The sequence below is a fragment of the Calidris pugnax genome, unplaced genomic scaffold (assembly GCF_001431845.1).
Source record: "Calidris pugnax isolate Ruff unplaced genomic scaffold, ASM143184v1 scaffold210, whole genome shotgun sequence".
Taxonomy (NCBI): Eukaryota; Metazoa; Chordata; class Aves; order Charadriiformes; family Scolopacidae; genus Calidris; species Calidris pugnax.
In genome coordinates, this window is record NW_015091004.1 from 561,206 (window position 1) to 575,664 (window position 14,459).

At 46.5% G+C, this 14,459-nt stretch overlaps 3 protein-coding genes and 2 pseudogenes across 4 annotated transcripts in view; all 5 read right to left on the bottom strand.

Moving 5' to 3' along the window:
* The window catches only part of LOC106895939 (UDP-glucuronosyltransferase 1-1-like), a 47,799-nt gene that overhangs the window by 21,052 nt on the left and 12,288 nt on the right, over positions 1 to 14,459 (bottom strand). The gene's annotated exons all lie outside the window — the stretch shown is intronic.
* Positions 675 to 2,417, bottom strand: LOC106895932 (UDP-glucuronosyltransferase 1-1-like). The gene is made up of 2 exons (XM_014955603.1): positions 1,493 to 2,417; positions 675 to 701 (listed from the first exon to the last, which is right to left on the bottom strand). Exons 1-2 carry the CDS (start codon positions 2,351 to 2,353, stop codon positions 675 to 677), a joined length of 888 nt encoding a protein of 295 aa, XP_014811089.1. The 5' UTR covers positions 2,354 to 2,417.
* On the bottom strand, positions 3,647 to 4,682 carry LOC106895941 (annotated as a pseudogene).
* LOC106895933 (UDP-glucuronosyltransferase 1-1-like) lies at positions 6,597 to 7,713 on the bottom strand. The gene is made up of 2 exons (XM_014955604.1): positions 6,850 to 7,713; positions 6,597 to 6,662 (listed from the first exon to the last, which is right to left on the bottom strand). Exons 1-2 carry the CDS (start codon positions 7,711 to 7,713, stop codon positions 6,597 to 6,599), a joined length of 930 nt encoding a protein of 309 aa, XP_014811090.1.
* LOC106895934 lies at positions 11,288 to 12,312 on the bottom strand (annotated as a pseudogene).

Consider the following 14,459-nt stretch of genomic DNA (forward strand, 5'->3'; position numbering starts at 1 on the left):
CTGTGGGACAGCCCAACTTTTGATCCTTCGATTATTTGCTGTGTGGTAAATCATTCATTTGATAAAAGGCTGCAGAACAAGTACTAAGTTCAGCCCCGTCCACAGACACGTGCTGTGAGGTGGATGCACTGGATAAACCCCATCTGTTCCTCTTAGAGGAGCAGTAAAGAGTGTCCCAGCAAAGAGCCAGGGGTGGGACTGCATTTCTGAGAGCTTCCCTCTGGCTGAACTTTCTGCAAGGGCAGGAGATGTCACATCCTCATCACTATTCAACCCAGCAGAGACTGCTTCCCTCCCCCTGAGCAAGACCTGCCCCCAACACCCCCTGTCTCATCTCTAGGAGACCTGTGGCCCCCAAGCAGATGTGGAAGAGCTAATTTAAGTTTTTTTTCTGGGGTGAGAAAGCTGATGAAGATGGAAGGGCGACAAAAATGATGTTAAGCATCGGGGAAGTTCTACAAGTCCCTGCAAAGGCACAAATGAACGAGGAGTGTGATGAAGTTCCCCCACGAGATGTGTGACGGCGGCGTGAAGAGCTGGACTGCCAATAACCTGTAGAGACTGGTGCAGAAGGTGTGCTCTTTTGTCATACAATGACTGTGCTGACCCCCACCGTGAATGCTGGTGGAGTTGTAGGACAGGGCTGTTCCTTTCTCAGCCTCTTAAGACTTCTTCTAGACCGACTTTTCCTCTGAGACCTCCTAGATGGCAAAAAGTTGATGTGGTCTGTAAGGTCTGTGAATACCCTGGGGACATAGGAGGGGGCACTGGGACACTGAGTGGCTTCAAATTCTAAACCACACAGTGTTTGCTGCAAAAAAAAAAAACCAGAAGGGATTGAAGGACGCTCAGCAGCATCTGCCCTTTTGATCCTTGGAGGCATTTGCTGTGCAGTAAACATATAAACTCATTGTTTTGCCAAAAGGTTGATTAAAAAACACTAGAGTTCAGCAATCTACACGCGTGAGAGGCAAAGGTGGTGGATGTATCAGATAAGGCCCATCTGTTTCTATTAGAAAAGCTTTGGCCGCTTTGTCACCGTTGAGCAGGACCTGCCAAGCCACCACAGGTCCTTCAGGCTCATCGAGACTGATTTTCTTCTCAGATCTCACACAGCCATCACCAAGGCACAATCTTCTGAGGCACAGAGATGGTGCTACTCAGCCCAAGAGTCCAGAACCTGCAACATTCCTGCTGAGTCTAGCTTTGGAAATACCCATGTGTGAAGGAGCAAAGTCATTGACAAAGATAGAAGTGGTCAGGCAGCAAGGGTGCCCCAGGACAGAAGCATGACGTGCATTTCTCTGGAAACACCAGACCCTACACAGAAAATGGAAAGTGAGGAAGAAAGTGAGAGAAAAATGACTTCTTTCATGAATATTTGCCTAACTCACCCCAAACAGGACCTTGACTCCTATCCGCAACACAAAATTCCACCCTTGTGAACACACAAGTCTGTCAGAGCACGAATTAAAAACAGAACACAACCCACCTGAGATAGCTTCTTGTGAGCACAGTTAACTCCTCCGATTACAATGATGTTGGGCATTAAAGGTCTTGGATAGTCTAACACAAAATCTAACCTCATGAGCCAAATGGAAGCCTGGCGTAAAAGATCCGGCACGGTCACCTCCCTCTGGAGGAACTCAGAAGCCAGTTTTGCGTAGGGTTGAAAAGCAAAATCACAGAGAAATAAGTTTGGGATGTCAAAGAGCAGATTCTTCACTCGCTGGAAAAAGTCCATGCGGTCTGTATAGGACGTAAATATTCTGGGCACATAAGAAGGAGGGCTGGGGCATTGAGCGGCTTCAAAATCTAAACCACATGGTATTCCTCGTAAAAAAAACACGGAAGGGATCAAAAGGTGTTCAGCCAATATTTGCCCACAGGGTAGTACAGGGTCTGTAAGGACAGCATCGAACTTGCTCTCCTCGAGATATCTGACAAGCTCTTTGTTGTTCAGTAAGTGTTCACAGCTGGAGACTCCCAAATAAGCCACTTTTTTCATATGTTGGTATATTTTAAGGAATCTTTCTAGAAAAGAACCTTCTTCAAGTACATCTTGTATAAATGCCCGGAAATTTTCATCCATCTCTTCCATTGTGAAAGGGACTGGGTACGTCTTCATCACAACGTTCTTTGTTGGCTTTATGTACATGCTGACTTCGGGTGCGACGACGACCACCTCGTGCCCCTTCTGCCTGAGTCCATCCAACACCTCCCTCATGCTCAGCCAATGACTCCCATCCACCGGTATCACCAGCAGCTTCCCACCAGCAGCCAAACCCAGCATGGACAGGAGAAGAACCAGCATCGCCGTGACTTGGGGACGAGCACTAAGCACCGGGGCCATTTCTGCAGAAATCTGGTGAGCGCTGCCCGGGAAGAAATCCTCTGGCAGCACTGAAGCACCAGCTCCAGCTCTGCCCTTTAAAGCCATCTGTGGGACAGCCCAACTTTTGATCCTTCAAGTTATTTGCTGTGTGGTCAATGGATAATCATTAATTTGACCACAGGCTGCGTAATAAGCATTTAATTCCAGCCAAGGCCACGGGTTGGCGGTGTTTGATGGACCCACCAAGGAACCCCCATCTGTTCCTCTTAGAGGAGCAGTAGAGAGTGTCCTGGGAAGGAGGCAGGGGTGGCTCTGGGTGGGACTTCTGAGATCTTCCCTCTGGCTGTACTTTTTGCAAGTGCAGGAGATGTGTCCCATCCACATCACCAGGCTGCTCCCTTCCCCCTGTCACGACCTGCCCCATTTCACTCTCTCTTTGAAGACTCATCTCCAGGAGGTCTATGGCCTCCATAGCGTCGTGGAAGGGCTGTTTAAGTTTGTCTCTAGACTGAGAAGACTGATGAAAGTGGAGGCAGGATGCCAGGTTTGTCTGCCGGACACATCACCTGCACTACACTGTCCTTCCAGTACCTGAGACCTGCCTCAGGGGATTGGAGGGGTTGGCTTTGTGGTGGCAGAAAGCAGAGATGTCTGAACACTCTTTGAGGGGCACTTCTCCTGAAACAATTGAGTGCCTAATTCTGGCTTCTTCTCTGTCACTGGCAAATCTTGCATGGTGTCCAGCAGCAGTGGGATTGTATGAAAGCTCAGGTGGCAAATTACAGTGTGCACGGGGATGTCTGTAAGACGCCACAGCCACCTCTGCCACTTGGAGATGGGTGGAAATCCCATGCTGACCTTACCCCATAGCACACAAGTCCTGAATATTATGACTGGAGATAAAGCCAGGGCGCCAAAAAGAATAGCCCAATTCTCCAGGCTCTCCCACAAAGCAGGAGAGGAGGCTTTTCAGTAAGAACTGTGTGCGTTGCTGTCTTCTGTGTCTGAGGCACTCAAGCCACATCTGAGAGGTGAGCATTATCACCAAGGCTGCATCCATCCCCTCACTGCTAGTCACACTGTGCTGGATGTTTTCAAATGGAGACAAATTCATTAGGACTGGGGTTTTGAGCCCAGACAGATCTTTTAAGATTTTGAAGGCTGTCTCATCATGCTTGTAAAACAAATACTGCACCTCTGGCTTACTGTCCAGAACCACTTTGTCTGGTGGAGAGACCGTCCCATCACAGACCTTCACTAGAAGAGTTTCTCTTCAACTGAGCATACTTTATAAATGAAGAGATACAGCTGTCTGCACAGAAAACGGAAAGTGAGGAAGAAAGTGAGAGAAAAATGACTTCTTTCATGAATATTTGCCTAACTCACCCCAAACAGGACCTTGACTCCTATCTGCAACACAAAATTCCACCCTTGTGAACACACAAGTCTGTCAGAGCACGAATTAAAAACAGAGCACGACCCACCTGAGATAGCTTCTTGTGAGCACAGTTAACTCCTCCAACTACGATGACGTTGGGCATTAAAGGTCTTGGATAGTCTAACACAAAATCTAACCTCATGAGCCAAATGGAAGCCTGGTGTAAAAGATCCGGCACAGTCACCTCCCTCTGGAGGAACTCAGAAGCCAGTTTTGCGTAGGGTTGAAAGACAAAATCGCAGAGAAATAAGTTTGGGATGTCAGCGAGCAGATTCTTCACTCTCTGGAAAAAGTTCATGCGGTCTGTATTCCCTGTGAATACCCTGGGGACATAAGAAGGAGGGCTGGGGCATTGAGCGGCATCAAAATCTAAACCACATGGCATTACCCTCAAAAAAAACACGGAAGGGATCGAAAGATGTTCAGCCAATATTTGCCCACAGGGTACTACAGGGTCTGTAAATACAGCATCAAACTTGCTCTCCTCGAGATATCTGACAAGCTCTTTGTTGTTCAGTAAGTGCTCACAGGTAGAGGATGATATGGCAGAGATGTTTTTCAGTCTTCGGTATACTTTAAGAAATCTTTCCAGAAAAGATCCTTCTTCAAACACTTCCCGGGAAAAAGAATGGACACTTGCATCCACCTCTTCCTTTGTGAAAGGTATTGGGTACAATTTCATGATAAAATTCTCTGATGGTTTTATATGTATGCTTATTTCAGGCGCAACGACGACTACCTCGTGCCCCTTCTCCCTGAGTCCATCCAACACCTCCCTCATGCTCAGCCAACGACTCCCATCCACCGGTATCACCAGCAGCTTCCCACCAGCAGCCAAACCCAGCACGGACAGGAGCAGAACCAGTGTCACCGTGACTTGGGGACGAGCAAAAAAGACCATTTCTGCAGAAATCTGGTGAGCGCTGCCCAGAAAGTATATATCCCACTCCACGCTCTAAAGCAATCTGTGCCACGGTTCTCTGGATGATCTTTAGACTCGTGGTAAATGTATAATCATGGGTATAGCAAGGGTGGCATCAGAGGTGTTAAAGTTCAGCCAGTTTGGCAGACAGTAATCGGAGCAGGAAACACCCACCGCTTTGTACTGAAGGGCACCGGGATTTAGGGAAGTGAGGGATCCTTCAATGAGTGGTCTGCTACTTAACAGATCATTAATTGTTCCAACAAGGCCTGTCAGCATAGGGAAAATCCCTCCCCACCTGCCAGTCCCAATAATTTTCTAGTTGTAAAAGGTTAGAAAATCATTAACGCTTCATATGTGGAAATGGTCGGGTTTCTTTATCAGCTTGATACCTTGGCATTGTAATGAAAAAGTGAGACTGGCCACCCAAGCTCTCTTCTCTGAAAGGCCTCTTTTTGGAAGAATCATAGAGTTGCCCAGGCCAGAAGGGACCTCCAAAGGTCATCCCGTCCACCCCCCCCCCAGTCAGCAGGGACCCCCCCAACTAGACCAGGTTGCCCAGGGCCTCGTCGAGCCTCTCCTTGAATATCTCCAGGGAAGGGGCCTCAACCACCTCCCTGGGCAACCTGTTCCAGTGCTCCACCGCCCTCACAGTGAAGAACCCTCTCCTCATCTCCAGTCTAAATCTGTTCCCCTCCAGCTTGAAGCCATTTCCCCTTGTCCTGTCACTACAGGCCTTTCTAAACAGGTTCTCCCCAGCCTTCCTGTAGCCCCCTCAGGTACTGGAAGGCTGCTATTAGGTCTCCCCGGAGCCTCCTCTTCTCCAGGCTGAACAACCCCAGCTCCCTCAGCCTGTCCTCGTAGCAGAGGTGCTCCATCCCCCTGATCATCCTCGTGGCCCTCCTCTGGACCCTCTCCATCAGGTCCATGTCCTTCTTATATTGAGGGCTCCAGACCTGCACACAATACTCCAGGTGAGGTCTCACCAGAGCAGAGGAAAGTGGCAGAATCCCCTCTCTGGACCTGCTGGCAACGCAGCTTTTGATGCAGCCCAGGATGGGATTGTCCTTCTGGGCTGCAGCTGCACCCTGCCTGCTCATGTCCAGAATGAGGTAGGGGCTGGAAGGAGGAAGGACAAGGGCATATTTTTTTGCCAGATACATTTAAAACAGGATTAGCAACTCAGAAACACTGTTCAGGACCAGCCCGGGGAGATCACACCCCAGGGCCATGAAAGCAAAACCACCCCTAACGCCCAGACAAGATTTGCAGTCAATCAGCCCTGATTATGAACAGTTTTGCACAGAAGTAATTTTGACCATACAGTAATTTACTATGAAGATTGATAATATGCACCAGTTTTTTTAGTTTGTTGTTGTTGGTTTTTTTTGGTTTTTTTTAAGGACATTTACAAAATTACTGCAGCTCTAGGTACATCTTTTGCAGGAAAATTTTGAGAAGGCAGCGTAAGCTGTTGCAGATGTTTTTTTAGTTTGGTTTTGTTTGTTTGTTTTTAAGGACATTAACAAAGTTACTGCAGCTCTAGGTACATCTTTTGTAGGAAAGTTTTGAGAAGGCAGCGTAAGCTGTTGCAGATGGCTCAGTGCTGCCTCACACCGACATAAACCCCCACCAGTTTTGCAGAAAATTGTGTAAGGAATGCACGTGGTGAAAGGATAAACCTACACTGACAAAGCAACCAGCCGACGGACACGTTGCGACGCTTCACCTCTTAATTATGAAAGGATGGTTCTATTAACCGAAAAGACTCGTCGTTTTTAAAAATCAATTGTGAGAGTAAAACAAATAGTTTCGGATAATAATACCCATCTACCTGCAAAGCCAGGGATCACCCTCACTGGTGGGTGTGTGCAGAGAGTGCAGTGATTAACTACTTCCAACTAGTCCAAAGAAAACAACTGTGTAAGCAAAAATGCCGAGGTACTGCTAATGCTATAGAAGAATATCTGCAAGAATGAGAGTGAATTAAAATCAACTCAGTTTTTTCACCGACTTTCTTTGTCTTTACAGTATAACTTACTGCAGGTATAAATCCCACAAAGTCACACATACAATTATATACACAGAGAAAGTACTTGCAAACAGCCTTCTTTCTTCAAACCTTAATATTATTTTACCAAGTAAATCACTGACCTGAGATAACGGCTTTTTCTTTCCACAGTTTATACCTCCAATGAAAACTACGTTGGGCATCACCGGCATGGGATACTCAAAAACAAAATCCATTCTTTTAAGCCAAATGGAGCCATGGCTTAAGAGCTCCTTCATCGTTACCGGTCTGCGGAGAACATCTGAGGCTAGAAGTTCAAATGGTAAGTAGGCAAAATTGCAAAGAAAGAATTCTGATGATTTCAGAATTAGGTTTTCCACACGCTGGATAAACGTCATGCGGTCTGAGTTGCCTGAAAATGTCCTTGGGATGTAGGAAGGGGGGTCTGGACACTGGGTGGCCTGCAAATCAAAACCGCAGGGGAGCCCCCGTAAGAAGAGAACAGATGGGATAGAGAGATGCAGAGCCAGGATTTGTCCACATGGTACAATAGGATCCGTGAGAACAGCATCGAATTTACTCCCTTCAAGATATTGCATCAGATCCTGATTGTGCAGCAAACTGGTACAGGAGGAGACGTAGGTACTGGCGATGACCCGAACTTTTTCATAAAGGCCAGTAATTCTTTGAAGAAAAGGTCTTCTTTCAAAAAGATCGTTCGCAAATGAGCGCATGCTTGCTCCCAATTCTTTCCTCGTTAAAGGCACGGGGTAGGTTTTGAGAGTGTAATATCCAGACGCCTTCACGTTCAGGTTTACTTCTGGTGTGACCACGACGATCTGGTGCTCTCTCTGGCTGAGGGCCACCAGCACAGAGCGCATGCTGAGCCAGTGACTCCCATCCATTGGCACCACCAGCAGCTTTCCACCCCCCGCCAAGCAAAACAGAGACAGGAAAACCAAAACCCCTGCCGAAACTAAGCTTCTGCATCTACCTACACGAGCCATGTTCCTAGAAATCCAAAGTCTCTTCACACACCCTGACCTAAGCGACTTTAAGTAGACTCCCAGCCCCCTGCCAGATTCCCACATTCCCCTTTAACGATCCTGCTTTTCCAGTCACCAGTAGCCATTCAAGGTATTGATGAATCATTTAAGGAAAGTGATAAATCAGCTTGGGTTGGGCAGAACGGGGCTTGGTATCTGAGGCTCCCTTGGGATGTGTCCTTTCAGATTGGCTCCCAGGACTGATTGATGTTAGATTGAAAAGAAAATCAGACTTTGCAAAAACAAAATCCCAAGTTTTTTTTAATAATAATGCTGGCACTTGGAAGTAACTGGGCTTGCTGAAAGCAAGCATTAAAATAATTTCTCATTTCTCGCTTCCCTTCTTTTCTTTCCATCTTTTTGATAAGCATTTTACAGCTGTTCTGAAATGCCTGCTGAGGTAATGTTTGATATTGGTTTAGTGATGATGCTCCTTGTTTGTTGTGCGGGTGTCTATTTTTGTCAGTGAGGTTGACGGTTGGACAAGATGATCTTTAAGGTCCCTTCCAACCTAGAAGATTCTGTGATTCTGTGATATTATAAAATTATGCTGCTATACAGCACAATATCTGTGCATAGCCTCAGGAGGAGGCTCTGTGATTGACAGACAGCTCAGCACTGCTGCGAGGTTCATCACGGGGTACAAATTTATTATAATTAGCCACACTGCAGCAAAGCCTTGCATCAGTGAAGGAAAACCCCCAAATCTGGTGGTTTTGTGCACAACACTTCTTCGTTCTCATCCTGACCGATCTTTCTGTGCCTCTCACCATTTTCTTCTAGGAGCAACAGGGAGGAAAAGCCACTCTAATTAAATACAGGAAAGCCTGTCCATATACAAATGTACAAATCTCAAAGTAGCCAGTAACAGCCCACTTGTTTCAGGCCAGGAATTGATTTTAAATGGTAAGGGGTGGTGTTATTGCTTCAGATGAAAAACTGGAAGAGTCTGAGCAGTTAACAAGTACTTGTGATAAATTTGTCAAGCTGCAGGATTGTATTTTGCCCTTTGATTCAGAGACACAGTTGGAAGACAACAAGAAATCAGGACCAAAGAATCAGTGCTTCTGCAATGAATGTTGCTGCTGGACTACAGTCTTTAGTCCCTGAGCAAGATGAGAATAAGAGCGAGCTTTTTCTTCAGAGGAAAGTCTGATTTTAATCTGGAGCTGCCACACGGCCTCACCTGCAGGCAGGATGCTGCTTTCCCAGAGGATCTGCCCCACTGTGTCCCCGAGGAGCCATTAAGCAGCTCTGATGGACAGAAGAGATAGGAAGAAGCACCACCTTGATAAAAGTGGCCATGTGGGAGGGTGACAGGCCATTTGAAAGAGACTTTTGTAAAAAAACGAGATAAGAAGGGATTGCAGCTTAACAGAAATAAACACTACTTTCAATGGGCAGCATCACCGGGAGGAGCAAAGCAGAGACTAAGGCTAGATAAGGTTGCCTCTGGGGAAGATGTGCCAGGCTTCTAAAATGCAAATCTATTTTGTTGTGAAGCTTCACAAATGCCTATGAATTTTGGGGGAAGAGTAAGAGTGGTGATAGGCAGGAGGAATCCATTCCCTAAGAGTAACAGAAGGCTGGCAAGTGAAATAATCTCAAGGGAAGAGTAGAGGAGAGTCTGTTTATTTTTAAATAATGCTCAAAAAGCATAAAAGTTTATCCTTTCTAGGAAACAATATAATTTATTGCTGAAACTGTTGGATGACACTAACTACAGATTCATCAGAATGAATCAGAACCATCTGTAGTTAGATTCTGATCTATTAGCCAGAATCTTGCCTGGACAAAGAGATACGGTCACAATTCAGGGAAAAAAAGGAGAATTTATGGAAAAAGGGGCTATGTAGGCTATGTAGGGAAAAGATTAGAAAGGCCAAAGTCCAACTAGAACTTAACCTGGCCCTGGATGTTAAGAACAATGAAAAGAATTTCTATAAATATATTAGAAACAAGAGGAGGACTCGGGAGAGTCTCCATCCTCTATTGGATGCGGGAGGTAACAGAGTGACAAAGGATGAGGAGAAGGCTGAGGTACTTAATTCCTTCTTTGCCTTGGTCTTTAGTAGTAGAGTTGGTTGTTCCCTGAGTACCCAGACCCCTGAGGCAGCAGATAGGGGTGAGGAGCAGAATGAAGCCCCCATAATCTAAGGGGAGATGGTGAGGGACCTGCTCCAACACATGGAGTCCCTGAAGGACTCCCTGAAAGGAGGGTGTAGCCAGGGGGGGTCAGTCTCTTCTCCCAAGGAACAAGCGATGGGACAAGAGGAAATGGCCTCAAGTTGCGTTAGGGGAGGTTCAGATTGGAGATTAGGAAAAATTTTTTCACCAAAAGGGTTATCAGACATCGGAATAGGCTGTCCAGGGAAGGGGTTGAGGCACCACCCCTGGAGGTGTTCAAAAGACGGGTTGACATGGTACTGGGGGACATGGTTTAGTGATGGTTTTTGTCAGAGTTAGGTTGATGGTTGGACTAGATGATCTTGAAGGTCCCTTCCAATCTAGACAATTCTATGATTCTAGTCATCTGCTGAGGAAAGCTGTCTCTTCCTATATCTCCTTTTCCACTTAATCTCCAGCTTCACATGAGGCTGTCCTGCTTACAGCACAAGCAACAAGAATGTACATCACATGCAGCAATAAGCTCCTGTACATCACATGCACGCCTTTATCAAGTACTTTTTAGACCACAGATGCCCAAGCAACCACCCACCATTTCCCTATCCAAACTGGATGTCTCCTAAAAACGCAGTTGAGAATTCACCTGTCTAGTTTTTGAGATGGAAGTTGTTGTTAGACCAACAACTTTCAGGACAAAGTATCGGCCTTCGACTCACACACAAGACTACTGTTACAGAAAAGATGCTATTGCGCATAACCCAGTGCATTATTTTTGTCACTGGTTAAGGAGCTAACGCTCTTGAAGAAATATTCTACTGCTTCTTATGTGAGGCATAGATTTTTTTGGAAGAGCTGTTGTAATTCACCTGCCCTTTTTGCCTCAATTCCTGGGCGAGATGACGTTTGTGTATACCTGACTTCAGCTGGAATTAAACAGCATGTGGTCCCTACACCTTACAAAATCCCCATGATGGGGAGACCCAAGGAAAGGAGGTGGAATCACATCTCGTTCTTCTGCTCTGTTTTTCATGTGGATTGTCTACACGGAATGCATTAATCTAAATTAAACCGCGCTCAGATCATGCAGGTGTACAACTGCCAGAACTTTTCCCTCATGATACCTTTCCCAGCCAGTCACTGACCTGAGATAATGGTTTCTTCTGTCCGCAGTTTATGCCTCCAATGTTATACCTGACTTCAGCTGGAATTAAACACAATACAGCATGTGTATTGTACATCTAACAAAATCCTAACAAAATCCCCGTGATGGGGAGACCCAAGGAGAGGAGGTGGAATCACATCTCGTTCTTCTGCTCTGTTTTTCATGTGGATTGTCTACACGGAATGCATTAATCTAAATTAAACCGCGCTCAGATCATGCAGGTGTACAACTGCCAGAACTTTTCCCTCATGATACCTTTCCCAGCCAGTCACTGACCTGAGATAATGGTTTCTTCTGTCCGCAGTTTATGCCTCCAATGAAAATCATATTGGGCATTATAGGCATGGGATATTCAAAGACAAAGTCAAGTCTCTTCAGCCAAATGGATCCGTGACTTAAAAGCTGCGTAATCGTCATCGGCTTTTGGAGAAAGTCTGAGGCCAGGCTTTCGAACGGTGAAAAGACCATTCTGCAGGTGAAAGACTCTGAAATGTCAAGCAGGAAGTTCTTCACTCTCTGAGGGAACGTCATGTGGTCCGTATGGAGTGAGAACATTCGTGGGATATAGGATGGTGGGCTCGGACTCTGAGCAGCATGGATGTCTATAGCGCACGGGACGCCCCGCAAGAAGAAAACAGAAGGGATAGAAAAGTGCAAAGCAATTATCTGTCCACAGGGTGTCAGGGGATCTGTAAAGATGGCATCGAATTTGCTTTCTTTGATGTATTCCATCATCCCTTTGTTGTACAGCAAGGAACTGCAGGAGACTTGGAACATGGCAGAGGTCTTTCGGAAATTATCCCAAGTATTCAAAAATCTGGTCAGAAAAGGCTCTTCGCTAAAACAGTTCGCACCAAATGAGCGTATAAGTTCTTCCATCTCTTCCTTTTTGAAAGGCACGGGGTACGTTTTCAATTCATACATCCCCGAGGAATCGATCAGCATTTTGCTGTCTGGTGCAACAACAACTATTTCATGTCCTCTCCTGCTCAGCTCCGCCAACACCTCCTTCATGCTGAGCCAGTGGCTGCCCTCCATGGGGACCACCAGCAGTTTCCCTGCCCCGGCAGGACCCAGGCAGCACAAGAAGAGAAGCAGCACTGCCACCAGCATGTTGTGAGCTGGACGGGCAGGAGCTCGTGCCCGAGAGAGGCCAGGCAGGGGTGGTTCGCAAGCTTTTTGTAGCTGTGCTCCACCTCTGCAAACACACCACTTGGCAAGGCTTTCTGGTGGTACCTCTGCCCTTTTGGCTCGCCTCACATTTCGGGTGTTCAGGAGTTTGCACGCAACGGAGTTCACAGTAGGTGACCAATGGTTATAAAAGCTTATAAAAGAGATGGTTATAAATGGTTATAAAAAGAGATGAGGTTTGCACTTCAAAAGTGGCTTGGCATGAGGACAAGAAAGGTGTGTCTCCTATCACACACTTCGCTTGCCCGAGCTGATGCTACAGCTCAACGCCTCAGCCTTCTCTTCTTCTTCCCACAGTAGGACCACAGCCTCATGGCTGTGGGCCTCGAGTAGGGCCCGAGAGGTGATTGTCCCCCTGTCCTGGGCACTGGTGAGGCCTCACCTTGAGTACTGTGTCCAGTTTTGGGCCCCCTACCATAAAAAAGACATTGAGGTGCTGGAGCGGGTCCAGAGAAGGGCAACAAAGATGGTGAGGGGTCTGGAGAATAAGTCTTATGAGGAGAGGCTGAGGGAGCTGGGGTTATTCAGCCTGGAGAAGAGGAGGCTGAGGGGAGACCTTATTGCTCTCTCCAACTCCCTGAAAGGAGGGTGTAGAGAGGTGGGGGTCGGTCTCTTTTCTCAAGTCACAGGTGACAGGACAAGAGGAAATGGCCTCAAGTTGCGCCAGGGGAGGTTCAGGCTGGATATTAGGAAAAATTTTTTCCCTGAAAGGGTTCGCAGGCATTGGAATGGGCTGCCCAGGGAGGTGGTTGAGGCCCCATCCCTGGAGGTGTTCAAAAGAGGGGTTGATGTAGTGCTGGGAGGTCTGGTTTAGTGATGATGCTCCTTGTTTGTTGTGTGGGTGTCTATTTTTGTCAGTGAGGTTGACGGTTGGACAAGATGATCTTGAAGGTCCCTTCCAACCTAGAAGATTCTGTGATTCTTCCCACAGTAGGACCACAGCCTCATGGCACTTCTTGCCATCAGCAACCCAGCAACTTTTTGCTGACGTTGCCTGACAACACGCTCTAAGGTGCATGGGAAAAGAAATGCATACACTGAGAAGATAGAGAGAAACACTGCTGAGCCCACGTGGTAGTACCAGGTCTGCAAAAAGCACACTCAAAATTACTCTTTTCCACCTAGTGTTGGAGTTCTCTGCGCCGCTGAAGGCCAACAGAGCTGTCACAGACTGTAGTCATTCGGTATTTTTTTTATAAGTGTTTTCTTTTCTAATGAAGCTGAGGCAAGTTGTACATTGAAAAAGTTGTACAGCTTATAGTAAAGATAAATATGGGAAATCAGTGTTGAAGCACCTGGGTTTTGTTTCTTGCCTTTTTTTTTTTTAATAACCAAAATCTGTTGGTACAACTGACAAAAATGAATTTTTTTTTTTTTTAATTGGTGCAAACGTGCATTTTTTTTAAGAGACGTCCCTACCTCTAACTTCCATCTAACCTCTTATCCAGTGGGGTATAAAAATTAAATTGCAAAACTGCGGTTCACCGTTGTACCACAGATAACCTAAACCAACACCACGTTTCTAACTCATTAATTCACTCACGAGGTCACGGCCAATGTCAGTTCAGTTCATGACTGCAAGAGTTCATCAACTCTTGGGTCCCAGATCCTTCTCAGCTGTAAATTGCTGGCTTCTAAAACGTTGGTGATAATCTCTCTTTTGTTCTTAGAAAAGAATTTCTGACCTTTCCACCCCCTGGCAGGCTCCTGCACCGCTCCCTCCTATGGAGGTCACCAACTGGAGCGGGTGCAGAGGAGGGCAACGAAGATGGTGAAGGGCCAGGAGAATAAATCTTATGAAGAACGATTGAGGGAGCTGGGACTGTTTAGTTTGAGGCAGAGGAGGCTGGGGGCACACCTCATCACTCTCTACAACTACTTGAAAGGACATTGTAGAGAGGTTGGTGCTAGTCTCTTCTCACAGGTAAATAGCAGAAGAACAAGGGGGAAGGGCTTCAAGCTGCAACAGGGTGGGTTTAGACTGGACATTAGGAAAGAATTCTTCACAGAAAAAGTGGTCAGACACTGGAATGGGCTGCCCAGGGAGATGGTTGAGTCCCCATCCCTGAATGTGTTGAAGAGTCATTTAGATGCGGTGTTGGGGGATATGGTGTAGGGAAGAACTTTGTAGAGTAGGGTTGATGGTTGGACTCGATGATCCCAAGGGTCTTTTCCAACCTGAATGATTCTATTATTCTATGAAATTTATAAGTAGGTGACGGGTGCC

Bases quoted from the DNA above. Each gene is read 5' to 3' on its own strand.
- LOC106895932 (XM_014955603.1), bottom strand. From the start codon at position 2,353: ATGGCCCCGGTGCTTAGTGCTCGTCCCCAAGTCACGGCGATGCTGGTT. The intron at 702-1,492 runs GTGGGTTGTGTT...TTTGCCATCTAG, and splicing joins CTCACAAGAAGCTATCTCAG to GAGGTCTCAGAGGAAAAGTC.
- LOC106895933 (XM_014955604.1), bottom strand. From the start codon at position 7,713: ATGGCTCGTGTAGGTAGATGCAGAAGCTTAGTTTCGGCAGGGGTTTTG. The intron at 6,663-6,849 runs GTCAGTGATTTA...TCATTCTTGCAG, and splicing joins AGAAAAAGCCGTTATCTCAG to ATATTCTTCTATAGCATTAG.